Genomic DNA, 14,233 nt, shown 5'->3' with positions numbered 1-14,233 from the left:
TTTCTGTTGTATATCACTCTTGGGGTCTTTTTCCTTTTATAGAACCCCTCTTGATATTTCTTGCAGGGCAAATTAATGGTCACATATTCTTTCAGTTTCTGCTGGTCGTGAAAGCTCTGCATCTCTCCATCCATTCTAAATGAAAGCCTTGCTGGATAAAGTATTCTTGGCTGCATGTTCTTCTCGTTTAGTACCCTGAATATGTCTTGCCAGGCCTTTCTGGCTTGCCAGGTCTCTGTGGGTAGGTCTGATGTTATTCTGATGTTTCTCCCTCTGTATGTAAGGAATCTCTTCCCCCTAACTGCCCTTAAGATGGTTTCCTTGGTTCTAAGATTGGCAAGTATTACTATTACATGCCGCGGTGTTGGCCTGTATTCCTTGATCTTGGGAAGGGTCCTCTCTGCCTCTAGGACGCAAATGTTTGTTTCCTTCCCCAGATTAGGGAAGTTCTTAGCTACGATTTGCTCAAATACATCTTCTAGTCCTCTCTCTCTCTCCACTCCCTCCGGGATTCCAGGCATTCTGACATTGGAACGCTTCATGGTGTCACTTATTTCTCTGATTCTATTTTCATGGATTCTGAGTTGTTTTTCCCTAGCCTCCTCTTTTCCCTTTTTATCTATTATATTGTCTTCCAGGTCACTTATTCGTTCTTCTGCCTCAGTTACCCTAGCTGTTAGATTATCTAGATTGGATTGGATCTCATTGTTAGCATTTTTAAGTTCTGCCAATTCAGCCTTCATTTCTGCCCTTTGAGGGAATGTATAGAGTCCAAATTATTGACCAGAACCCGAGCAAGATGCACCTGTTTTCTTGGGACCTTAGGGTTGCTGGCCTCTTGTTTCCCCAGCCTGTCTTCTGGGGGAGGGGCCTGCCACGCTGTTACTCAGGCAACCCTGTTTGGGCGGAGTTGCCCTGCCCCCCCCCCCCGTGGTGGGGGATGGGCTCCGCAGGAATCAGTTTTTGGGGCTTTTATTCTCTGGCAGCTTTCCCTGGCGGCTTTCCGCCTCTCTTCCGCGAGTCAGAGCAGAAGAGACGGTTTCCAACCCTCTGCCTCAGAGCAGAGAGACTGCCATCTGTTCTTAAGTGAGCTCTCCAGGCCACACCATCTCCGTTTCTGTCAGCACTGCTATAAACTGCAGCGTCCTGAGTTGTGCGCCCCTCTGCAGCGCCCCCAGTCCTGCTTCCAGGTCGGGGCACGTCTCTGCCCTTTGTGCTTCTAAAACCACCAGCCACCCCCAGTTCACCTGTGCGACCCCACCGCTCAAGGTTTCCGCCCTGTGGGCTGCCCTAAAGTCCTTTCCCGTGGCTCCTGCTCTGTGAGTCTGTGGCCCATCCCCAGCGCACGAGGCTGTTGCTCACTGGTGGTGTAGGATCCCCATGGCCAGGCACCTTCCTGCTGCCGTTTATCCTCCGATATCTGCCCGCAGAATCACAGCTCCCTGCTTCGTACCTCGAAACCAACCGCCTGCGATATTCTGTTTGTAGAGATCCAGATCTTACATCTCAGGCTGGTTTCGTGGGTGCTCAGAGTGGTCTGATAGATATCCAGCTCAATTCCGGGGACCAGTTGAAATAGGGTCCTCTACTCCTCCACCATCTTTCTTCCACAGTGGCTGCACCAGTTTGCATCCCAACCAGCAATGCACAAGGGTTCCTTTTCTCTACATCCTCACCAACACCTCTTGTTTCTTGTGTTTTTGATTTTAGCCATTCTGACAGGTGTGAGGTGATATTGCACTGTAGTTTTGTAATTCCTGATGTTGCATGATGTTGAGCAGCTTTTCATGTGTCTATTGGTCATTTGTATGTCGTCTTTGGAAAAATGTCTGTTCATGTCTTCTGCCCATTTTTTATTAGATTATTCATTTTTTGAGTAATGAGTTTTATAATTTCTTTATATATTCTGGATACTAACTCTTTATCAGATATGTCATTTGCAAATATCTTCTCCCATTCAGTAAGCTGCCTTTTAGTTTTGTTGATTATTTCCTTCACTGTGCAGAAAGCTTCTAATTTTGATGAAGTCTCAGTAGTTTATTTTTGCTTTTGTTTCCTTTGCCTGAGGAGACATATCTAGAAAGAAATTCCTACAGCTGATGTTAAAGAGGTTTGCTACCTATGTTTTCCTCTAGGATTTTTATGATTTCATATCTCACATTTAGGTATTTAATCCATTTTGAATTTATTTTTGTGTATGTTGTAAAAAAGTGGTCCAGTTTGATTCTTTTGTATGTTGCTATCCAGTTTTCCCAAAACCATTTGTTGGATATTGTCTTTCCCATGGAATATTCTTTCCTGCTTTGTCAAAGATTAATTGACCATATAGTTGTGGGTTCATTTCTGATTTGAATAAATACCTATTGAAGACCCTATGGGATCTTTTTGTTGCAGCTAGGACTTCCAGTACTATGTTGAACAATAGTGGTAAAAGTGGACATCCATATGGTGAGTGCTGTGAATTGTGCAAGACTGTTGAATCATAGATCTGTACTTCTGAAACAAATAATGCAACACATGTTAAGAAAAAAGAAAAAGAAGAAGAAGATAGCAGGAGGGGAAGAATGAAGGGGAGTAAGTCGGAGGGGGAGACGAACCATGAGAGACAATGGACTCTGAAAAACAAACTGAGGGTTCTAGAGGGGATGGGGGGTGGGGGGATGGGTTAGCCTGGTGATGGGTTTTAAAGAGGGCACATTCTGCGTGGAGTACTGGGTGTTATGCACAAACAATGAATCATGGAACCCTACATCAAAAACTAATGATGTAATGTATGGTGATTAACATAACAATAAAAAATTAAAAAAAAAAAGAGTGGACATCCATGTCATGTTCCTGACCTTAGGGGAAAAGCTCTCAGTTTTTCCCCATTGAGGATGATGTTAGCTGTGGGTCTTTCATATATGGCCTTTATGATGTTGAAGTATGTTCCCTCTAAACCTACTTTGTTCAGAGTTTTTTTCATGAATGGATGTTGTCCTTTGTCAGATGTTTTTCTGTGTCTGTTGAAATGAAGGGAAACTGTTCTTACCCTTTCTTTTGTTCATGTGGTGTATCATGTTGATTGATTTGAGAATATTGAACAACGCTTGCAACCCAGGAATAAATCTCAATTAATCGTGGTGAATGATTTTTTTAATATATTGCTGGATTTGGTTTGCTAGTATTTTATTCAGAAGTTTTGCATCCATGTTCATCAGGGATATTGCCCTGTAGTTCTCTTTTTTAGTGGAGTCTCTATCAGGTTTTAGTATCAGGGTAATGCTGGCCTCATAGAATGAATTTGGAAGTTTTCCTTCCTTTTCTATTTTTTTGGAATAGTTTGAGAAGAATCGGTATTAACTCTTTGTTTAAATGTTTGGTAGAAATCACCTCTGAAGCCATTTGGCCCTAGGCTTTTGTTGGTTGAGGTGTTTTGATTACTGATTTAATGTCTTTGCTGTTATGAGTCTGTTCAAGTTTTCTACTTCTTTCTGTTTCACTTTTGGTAGTTTATATGTTTCTAGGAATTTATCCATTTCTTCAGGTTGTCCAATTTGTTGGCATATAGTTTTTCATCGTATTCAATTATAATTGTTTGTATTGTTTTGGTGTTTGTTATTTCTCTTCTGTCATTGGTGCTTTTATTTATTTGGGTCCTTTCTCTTTTCATTTTGATAAGTCTTGCTAGAGGTTTATCAATTTTATCAGTTTTTTCAAAGAACTAGCTCCTGGTTTCATTGACCTATTCTATTGGTTTTTTGTTTGTTTGTTTAGTTTCTATATAATTTATTTTTGCTCTAGTCTTTGTTATTTCCTTCCTTCTCTTGGCTCTAGGCTTCATTTGTTGTTCTTTTTCTAGCTTCTTTAGGTGTAAGTTTAGGTTATTTATTGAGATTTTTCTTGCTTCTTGAGGTAGGCCTGTATTGCTATATACTTCCCTCTTGAGACTGCTTTTACTGTATCCCAAAGGTGGTGGACTGTTTTGTTTTCATTTTCATTTGTTTCCATGAATTTTTTTTATTTTGTCTTTGATTTCCTGGTTGACCCATTCATTCTTTAGTAGCATGTTGTTTAACCTCCATGTATTTGTGGTCTTTCCAAATTTTTTTCTTGTGGGTGATTACTAGTTTCATTATGCATGCTCAGAAAAGGTGTATGGTATGATTTCAGTCTTTTTGTATTTGTTGAGCCCTATTTTGTTGCCCACTATGTGATCTATTCTGGAGAATATCCCACGTGCACTTGAAAAGAATATGTATTCTGCTGTTCTAGGATGGAATGTTCTGAATACATCTGTTAAGTCCATCTGGTCCAGTATGTCATTCAAAGCTATTGTTTCCTTGTTGATTTTCTGCTTACATAATCTGTCCATTGATGTGAGGTGTTAAATTTCCCCTACTATTATTGTATTATCAATCAGTACCTTTATGTTATTAATTTTTTTACATATTTGAGTGCTCCCTTGTCGGGTACATAGATATCTATAGTTGTATCTTTTTGTTGGAATGTCTTCTTTATGATTATATAATGCCCGTCTTTGTCTCTTTTTATATTCTTTGTTTTAAAGTCTAGTTTCCGATATAAGTATTGCTACTCTGGCTTTCTTTTGACATCCGTTTGCATGATAAATGTTCCTCCATCCCCTCACTTTCAATCTGTAGGTGTCTTTAGGTCTAAAATGAGCCTCTTGTAGGCAGCATAAAGATGCGTCTTGTATTTTTATCCATTCTGATACCCTATGTCTTTTGATTATTTAGTCCATTTACAGTCAAAGTAATTATTGATACGTATGTATTTTCATTTTATTACTTGCTTTGTCATTGTTTGTAGAGATTTTCTCTGATCCTTTCTTGCCTTTGTTACTCTTGGTCTCTCCTTTACACTCAAAGAGTCCCCTTTAATATTTCTTGCAGGGCTGGTTTAGTGGTCACAAACTCCATTAGTTTTTATTTGTCTGGGATATTTTTTAACATTTCTTCTATTCTGAATGATAGCCTTGCTGGATAGAATATTTTTGGTTGCAGATTTTTCCCATTCGGCACCTTGAATATATAATGCCAGTCCCTTCTGGCTTGCCAAGTTTTTGTTGAGAGATCTCCAGCTAGCCTTATGGGTCTTCCCTTGTAAGTTAAGGACTTCTTTTGTCTTGCTGCTTTTAAGATGTCTTTTTAAATCACTATATTTTGCAAATTTAATTAAAATATGTCTTTGTTTTGGCCTGCTTTTGTTGATTTTGATGGGAGTTCTCTCTTCCTTCTGAATCTAGACATCTGTTTCCTTCCCCAGATAAGGGACGTTTTCTGCTGTTGTTTCTTGAAATAAATTTTCTGCCCCCTTTTCTCTCTCTCTCCTTCTAGGACTCCTATAATATGAATGTTATTACATTTGATGGAGTCACTGAGTTCTCTGTCTATTCTCATGTTCCATAATTCTTCTTTCTCTCTTTTGTTCAGCTTCATTATTTTCCATTATTTTGTCTTTTAGGTCACTAATTCATTCCTCTGCTTTTCCCAGTCTGCTGTTCATTGCATCAAACCTGTTTCCAATCTTGTTTATTGCATTCTTCATCTCTATACGTCTTTTTTAACTTCCTTATCTCTGTGGTAAGGGTCTCCCTGATGTCTTCTATTCATTTCTCAAGCCCAGTGAGTATCCTTATGATTATTGCTTTAAATTCTCCATCAGGCATGTTACTTATATCTGTATTGCTTAGTTCTCTGGCTATGGCCTTGACTTGTTCTTTCATTTCAGATAAATTCCTCCATCTTGGCATTTTGTCTAAGTCTCTGCCTTCTTCTCTGTGCTACAAAAGCCATTTATGTCTCCTGCTTCTGGAAAATAATGGCTTTATGAAGAAGAGGTCATGTAGTGTCAATGGCTTGGCACTTCAGTGAGTGTCTTTGGTGTGTGCTGCTTGTGCTCTGCTGTTGTGTTTTGGCTGTCTTTCCTTCAGGCCAGTCATTTGCAGAGGCTCTCCTTGCCTGCTGTAGGCAGTGTTTGGTCCCTGGCCTGAATGTGGTGAGTTTTAACTAGGTGTGCTCTGGTCTGCTTGTGAAATGAGACCTGACACCAACTCCACCAGAACTGAGGCCCAGTAGAACTCTCTGATGGGGAGACATGGAGTGGGCAGGGGTTTGTGCTGGTCTTCTGGAGGAGGGGCTTACCATGCTCCAACTGAGGCAAGCCTGACTTAGAAGGGCAGTCCCACCAGAGCACAGCAGGATGGGGCTTGGTTTAAGCAAGTTAGATAGCCATTGTCTGAGCTGAGCTGCTTTCTTCAGGTGGCTGGCTCTGTGTTTATGCTGAGGGCTGGGGAAGGGAAATGGTGCCAGCCAGCTCCTTTGTTCCCAGAGAGGTGTCTCCTCAAACACTGCCTCTCAGGGATATGCTTTGTAAAGAGTGAATAATATCCCCCCGGTGTACCCCAAGCATTTTTCAGATCATTTTTCCATGCTACCCACTCCCAGGTTGTTAGTCTGCCTTCTTTCCAGGACCAGCACAGTGCCCTACAAGATTTATCCCAGCCAAGCCCACTGACCTTTAAAACTCCAGGCTTTAAGCCCTGATGGTTGCAAGAACTCACAAAATTCAGCCCATCTTGTTTTTCCAAGCCAGTGGTTTTGGGGAAGTATTCTACTTGTGCGTTCCCTGTGTGCTCCTCTCTCTCTCTCTCTTTCCCTCTGTCACATGCCCTTCTCTGCAACTATGACTCCCTCCCCACTGCAGCTCCTGTGACCAGTTTTCCCCTAAAACACATCTCCTCACTTTGTGCCTTATTAATGAGGCCTCTTCTCTCTCCTTAGTTGTGGAGTTTGTTCTTTCAGTCTTCAGGGGGATTTCTGGGGTATCTAGGTTGATGTGATAGTTATCTAGTTGTTTGTGGGAGGAGATGAACCTAGGGTCCTCTTACTTTACCGCCATCTTCCTCTCCAGAATGTGAAGACCTTTTAGCCCAGAAGTGCCCTGAGTAGAAGTGTCACCGTAGAATTCAAAGATGAACTTATATTTGTTCCAGCTTTCCCTTTCTCTAATAACAAAATGACCAGTGGATGTTCCTTTACACATCCTGTCAATGTGTTGAATAGATTGTTGAGGAAGGGAAAAGCAGGTTACTAAAAACTGAGTGAACCAAAATAGAGGCAAATGGAATTGTGGCTGCTATTTCCCCCTTCACTTTGCTTATCTGTAATTTTACATCTGTGTTTTCTTATTATTTTACAATGGAAATATGCATTAAATTATAAATAAAAATGATTTTAAAAGGTTGGATTAAAAATACTTTTTCTTTAGGAGCACCTGTGTGGCTCAGTTGGTTGAGCATCTGACTCTTGATTTCAGCTCAGGTCATGATCCCAGGATTGTGAGATCAAGCCCCGTGTAGGGCTCTGCACTGGGCATGGAGCGTACTTAAGATTCTCTCTCTCTCCCTCTCCCTCTGCCTCCCCCAAAATACATTAACTATTAAAAAATATTTCTCCTTTAAAATGTAAATTTTGGAGGGAGAATTCCACATGCCCCCCCTTAAAAGTATCCAAAGAATTGATTCATTATCTTCTCTACCCTCTGTTTGCTACCATCTAATTTTTCTACATGTATTGTTTTTTTCTTGTCAGAGTTTTCTTTTTTTTTTTAAGATTTTATTTATTCATTTGAGAGACAGAATGAGATAGAGAGAGCATGAGATGGGGGGAGGGTCAGAGGGAGAAGCAGACTCCCTGCCGAGCAGGGAGCCCGATGCGGGACTCGATCCTGGGAGTCCAGGATCATGACCTGAGCCGAAGGCAGTTGCTTAACCAACTGAGCCACCCAGGTGCCCTTGTCAGAGTTTTCCACTTCTCTTCTTTATATTGATCAATATGCCTCTTGTTAGCTTGAGGATTTTATTGCTAGTTCCTGGAGAGAGATACAAAGTCACAAAAGTCATAAGCCTTGGGGAAAGTTACAGAGGTGAAAGAAATCTCAGAAAGTTCTCATTCCATATTAAACTATGTTAACCTCTTCCATAGTAAATAAAAATGACACTGGGCATTTAAAAACGTTTGCATAGCTCTTCAGTTTTTCCATAATGCTTCTACCTAGGAATGCGTAACTTTCATTAAGTACTTTTGTATATATATCACAATGCTTTGTGTACATTATATTATTTGGTCATCACAACTATTTGAAGAAGTGAGTACTAATTATCTCCATTTTATATGTGAGTAAACTGAGCCTCACACAGGTTAAAAGATTTGGATAAAATTGTGGAATTCATGAATGGCAGAGCTAAGATTTGAGTTCAGATCAATGTGGCACTGGAGACTGGACTTTGCTGCCTCACATTGATTATCCACCTTAATCATCCAGAAGTTCCATGAGATGGGATGCTAGGGGTCCCCAGACTGGTGCTGTATGGTCTGTACCAGTACCACACACTGGCCTGGGTCTGCTCTGATTGGCTAGTGCCTGGACTGTAGCGTTTTTTACTTTGTATAAGCCCCTGATTATTGTTGTAAACTTGGGCTGATAGAGGTTAAGTAAAATTCTTAGAAGCTTACCTGATATTAATATGTGATCGTCACATTTGTGTTAATATGTGTTAGAATAAAACATCATTTTAAACCATTATCAATTGACTATACATTTATTGAAGACAGAGACTACCTTATATAGCTTCGATGGTTTTACAGTATCCAAGGCATTGGCATTCAGTAAATATAAATTGAATGAATTTTTGCCTATAATTGTCCATGTATTCAAAAAACCTAATATTTCTCTCTTTAGGCCAGAAAAGGCCGGACCACCATTGTGATAGCTCATCGTTTGTCTACAGTTCGTAATGCTGATGTCATCGCTGGCTTTGATGATGGAGTCATTGTGGAGAAAGGAAATCATGATGAACTCATGAAAGAGAAAGGCATTTACTTCAAACTTGTCACAATGCAGGTATTGTCCAACTCTAGAGTTTTCCTAAAATATCTCAGGTAAAAACTGGTGTGTTTAGTACTATAACATTACTTGACTTGATTATCTTGAGAGGTGAGAAAAATACTTGGGGAATTCAGACCAGATTTTTCTTCCCATTGAAAAGGAGGGAAAACAAAGAAAGATAATTAGAGAAAAATAAAATTTAAAAAGGTTTAAAGGTCATCTATCCACTGTAGTAGCCATTAGCCTCATGTGGCTATTGAACGCTTCAGTGACAGTTATTCTGAATTGAAGTGTTTTAGGTAGAAAATGCATTCCAGATTCCAAAGACGTGGTACAAAAGAAGAATGCAAAATACCTCAGTAAGTTTTTACGATGATTACATGTTGAAAAGCTAATATCTTGGGGCACCTGGGTGGCTCAGTCATTAAGCGTCTGCCTTGGCTCAGGTCATAATCCCAGGGTCCTGGGATCGAGCCCCGCATCGGGCTCCATGCTCAGCGGGGAGCCTGCTTCTCCTTCTCCCACTCTCCCTGCTTGTGTTCCTCCTCTCACTCTCTCTCTCTCTCTGTCAAATAAATAAATAAAAAAATCTTTAAAAAAAAAAAAGAAAAGCTAATATCTTGGATACATTAGGTTAAAGTAAAGAGTAAAAATGGATTTATCTCTTGCATTTTTTAATGTGGCTACTGAGAAAATTTTAAATGACAAACGTGGGTCACAGAATGGCATGCAGCATATTTCTGTTGATAGCAGTGGCCCAAAGCAAATAATATCGAGTCCCAAACACGTACAAAAAGGAGATGACAGGGTAAGATACAAAGAAAGGACGTCATGTTATTTCAGCATATTCGCAGGCAATCCCCATTCAGTGGTTTTAATTTTCAAATATATTACACATTAAAAAAAATATATATATATATCACACATTTACACACAACCCCCCCAGCAGCAGTTTAACTTTATCTTTTCCTACAATGATGTAAATTACCACTTTCCTTGATAGCTGATGTTTGGCAATTAATTTTCAGGTTTTCTGAGCCTTAACCTGCTTATGCTTATTTCTTGTTTATTTTAGACAAGAGGGAATGAAATTGAATTAGAAAATGCCATTGGTGAATCCAAAAGTGAAATTGATGCCTTGGAAATGTCTCCTAAAGATTCAGGATCCAGTTTAATAAGAAGAAGATCAACTCGCAAGAATATACATGACCCACAAGGCCAGGACAGAAAGCTTGGTACAGAAGAGGACTTGGTATGGAGAGGATGTAGAGTTATGTCTTCAGCCCTCCCTCTGGGCTAGCACTGGGGTGGCAGGAGTGGGAACAAGAAAGAATTACCCAGAATCCTCCTGTCCTATTCCCAAAACATTCCGCAAACCAAAATCTCCACATTTGAGTCTCAGGTTACAATTTATGAATGAGAATTTATAAGACAAGAATTTTAGAATTATGTAAAGATATTCTTTTTTTAAGATTTACTTGTTTCTTAGAGAGAGAGAGTGCATGCACAAGGAGGTGGGGGTGGGGGGGAGGACAGAGGGAGAGGGAGAAACAGACTCCCTGCTGAGCGCAGAGCCTAACAGAGGGCTTGATCTCAAGACCCTGAGATCATGACCTGAGCCTAAATCAAGAGTTGGATGCTTAACTGACTGAGCCACCCCGGCGCCCCTATATTATAAAGAGATTCTAAGGGGGACACTTCTGTTCTTTTATTCCTACTTGTAAATTTTCCAAATGTCAGGTAAGTGTTAAATGTTTGTGGAAACATCATTTATTTCTTAAAATATAAAGGAGCAATATAATAGAATCTGTCAGCACTTTTTAAAAAACTAAATAGCCATCAGTTCATAAGAAAACAGGAATGAGTATCTTCATTTAAAAATTTTGGTACAGGGGCACCTGAGTGGCTCAGTCAGTTAAGCGTCTGCCTTCGGCTCAGGTCATGATCCCAGGTTGCTGGGATCGAGCCCCGCATCGAGCTTTCTGCTCAGCAAGGGCGTCTGCTTCTCCTTCTCCCTCACATCTCCCTCTCCCTCTGCCCCTGCTCATGTTCTCTCTCTCTCAAATAAATATATGAATAAAATCTTAAAAAAAAAATTTGGTACATACTGAAGGACTGTGCATCATTAAATTGATAAAAAGTATCAGTTCTTTTTCTAACTAGCCTGTTGTAATATTTTGCTTTCCAGAATGAAAATGTACCTCCAGTTTCCTTCTGGAGGATTCTGAAGCTGAATATAACTGAATGGCCTTATTTTGTGGTTGGTATATTTTGTGCTATTATAAATGGAGGCCTGCAACCAGCATTTTCAGTAATATTTTCAAGGATTATAGGGGTAAGTGTTTATGTCTATTTTTTGGATTTACCTGTGAGTCCTGAGTAAAGAAGGAGTGTTTATATTTGTAGCTGGATACATAAGCCACAAAAAAATACGTACCTTTGCATGAAACTCAGCAACTTGAAGATGTAAGTCTGTTTTGGGGTAAGAAGGCTAATTTTTCAAGCCTTCCTTTGTCCTTGTAGTTGGTTGCTCCTTTAGGGCCCAGGTTCCTGAAATAGTCCATGAACCTGACCTGATGAGTATCTCTCGCCTGCCATCACTGGGCGCTGAGTAAACCTCATGAAAAGTCCTATCAGTGGTGCGCAGAGAGAGTTCATGGTGTGTTTGTCAGACTGGCTTGAGACCAAGCTCTTGTGTGACATATGCACTTGTCAGGATGTGAGCAGGCCCGGCATGCTGCCTCTGTAAGACATCCATCCCACTTGTTAAGATGAAAACAAAAAGGAATGGATTCTGAAAGGTTGACGTATGTTGGTCGTACCTGCTTTTACTGATGGCATTTTTAACAGTAAAGCTACCACCTAGGCAGGAATGCTCTCTGTTTCTCAGTAGATGTTCAGATATCAAGCTGAGGATACCCTCGCCATAACGGCTGAAAACATAACGGAGAAAGGAGTTGCTCCCTACATGGAAGAGGCCAAACATTAACTTTGATGTACCCCAAAATACATAAATATGCAGGTCTCCCCAAGCCTGGCTAACTGATTTCTCTTTGGTATTTGTACGTTCTAATGTATGCATTCAAGAAATATTTTTTTGCAGTGACTGTTCTGTGCTACATACTGTTCCAGGTGGTAAAAAAAAAAAAAATGCCAAGAAGGAGATAAAATGTCTGATAGCATGGAGCATATGTTCTAGGACAGGGGTTAGCAGACTTTTTCTATAAAGGGTAAGAAAGTAAACAGTTTAGATTTTGAGCGCCATATGGTCTCTGTTGTAGTACAGATGCACCCGTGGAGTGCAGAAACAAGTGAACATGGCGCTCTTCCACTGAAGCTTTATATAAACATTTGGCTGGTGGTCCACAGGGAACTGATTCCTGGTCTAGCATTTGCTGTATAGGCAGGGAGGTAGACAGTGGCATCATCAGGGAAAAAAAAATGGAAGTGGACTATTTAGGAATGGGTTTGGCTGTGTGTAACAAAAACTCAACCTAAGAAAATATATTTTCTTTGTTCCTCATGTAACAGTTAAGTCTGGAAGCAAGTGACTCAGGGTTAGCCCACTGACTCCTAGATACTGGTAGGCAACCAGTCGCCCACCTCATTGAAGTTTTGTAACACAGGGTTTAAGGTTGTGGGCTCTGAGTTAGATTGCTTGGGTTTAAATATTTGGGTCATCACTTGCCGGCTGTGTTACCTTGAACAAGTTAGTTAACCTCTCTGTGCCTCTGTGTAAAGTCGTGATGATAATAAACGTTGGGAGGTGATTGTGAGGATAAAAGGAATGGTATACATGAATTTGTGTAGAATAATATCTATCACAGAATAAGAGCTCACTGATTGCTATTTTTGAGTGGAATAACTAATCAAGAAAAATGAATTATATCTCCTCCAAAGGACTTTTTCTTTCCTTTTTTTTTTTTTCTTGTACAAAGGATAAAGTTTACTGTGTTGGGTTAGGAATGTAGCTCTGTTATAAGACGATTTTGACCCACTATGAGGGGAGTTATTTGTTTTCTCTCCCTGTGAAGTATTCTCTATATTCTCTAAGCCCAAGACATCCTGTTAGCCTTCTTATCCATCTCTGGAAAGGTCTCCATGTGTGGTACTGGGTCAGTTGGCTGTCTAACTGGCCATCTTACAAAAGAGGCTGGCTCAAGGAGGCTCCTTTCTTACCGAGGGTCTGGGCTGAGTGAACGACTGCCTCTCTCCGGTTTACCAAAACAGCATCGGCAGGTTTGTCTACAGCTTGAAGTGTCCAAATTGTAAAACAACAAATTGCCATACAATGTAGTTTCCCACCAAAAGAGGACAGTATTTATTCTCATTTCTACTTTACATAGCTGGTGTGGCCCTTGTGCCACTCATTACTCCAAGAGGGAGTATAAGCAGAAAAAGTATTGGGACCCTTTAGGAGCAACAGACCCATTCTTGGCCCTTAAGGAGGGCAAAGTTCTCACACCTTTAGGTTTGGCATTAGGGAAACCAGCCCTGACTTCCATTATACTAAGCCTATCTTAACCTTCAAATGTTGTGCTTGATGGGAAATGGGTGACTTCCTTAGTCTTTGAACTGAAAAACCTTTAAATATTTTCTCAACAGGTTTTCACCAGAGATGAGAATCCTGAAACAAAACGACAGAACAGTAATATGTTTTCTTTATTGTTCCTAGTCCTTGGAATTATTTCTTTTATTACATTTTTCCTCCAGGTAAGTGTCTGCATTTTCCTTTTATTCATTTTGGGGAATGCATTCTTACTGAGCTGGGGAAATTTCTAAACATTTATGTAATTTGCTCTATTAACTGGACTATTAGCAACCAAGTTTCTTTGACATATTTAAAACAAAAATGTTTTGGGGCACCTGGCTGGCTCAATCAGTGAAGTGTCCAACTCCTGATTTTAGCTCAGGGTGGTGGGATCGAGCCCCAAGTCAGGTTCTGTGCTGGGCATGGGACCTGCTTGATTCTCTCTCTCTCCCTTTCCCTCTGCCCTTTCGCCCCGCTCACACACACACTCTCTCTCTCTCAAAAATGAATGAATGAATGAATGAATGAATGAATGAATATTTAAAAAATAAAAATATTTTAAAACAAAGATGTTTTGCTTCCATTGGAGCACTTGCTTACCTTCTCCTCCCCACCATCACCTCCCCCAAATGAAATACGAATGAAATCAGAAGGAAGAGGGTATTTGATCTAATATGATGACTAGAAATGAAAGCTGGGGACTCAAAAATGGAATTCAGGGGAACCCTGGGCTTAAGTTTGGATATAAGTACTGCCAGTCAGTTTAAATACTCAGAATGTCTGGGTATGACCTGAAAACAACAAAAAGCA

The 14,233-nt window shown here is 40.3% G+C and overlaps 1 protein-coding gene across 3 annotated transcripts in view; it reads left to right on the top strand.

The window, feature by feature from the left end:
- ABCB1 (ATP binding cassette subfamily B member 1) overlaps window positions 1–14,233 on the top strand; it is a 108,026-nt gene that overhangs the window by 57,937 nt on the left and 35,856 nt on the right. For all 3 annotated transcript variants that reach the window (XM_025872822.2, XM_073898746.1, XM_073898745.1), the window contains 4 exons: window positions 8,746–8,907; window positions 9,968–10,144; window positions 11,081–11,227; window positions 13,498–13,605. In XM_025872822.2, the coding sequence (XP_025728607.1) occupies window positions 8,746–8,907; window positions 9,968–10,144; window positions 11,081–11,227; window positions 13,498–13,605 (594 nt within the window). The remainder of the gene's footprint in view (window positions 1–8,745; window positions 8,908–9,967; window positions 10,145–11,080; window positions 11,228–13,497; window positions 13,606–14,233) is intronic.

The sequence above is a fragment of the Callorhinus ursinus genome, unplaced genomic scaffold (assembly GCF_003265705.2).
Source record: "Callorhinus ursinus isolate GAN/ISIS: 27379988/994484 unplaced genomic scaffold, GSC_fseal_2.0 scaffold12, whole genome shotgun sequence".
NCBI lineage: Eukaryota > Metazoa > Chordata > Mammalia > Carnivora > Otariidae > Callorhinus > Callorhinus ursinus.
The sequence above is the reverse complement of the archived record's forward strand: the minus strand, read 5'-3'. Positions and strand labels throughout refer to the sequence as shown.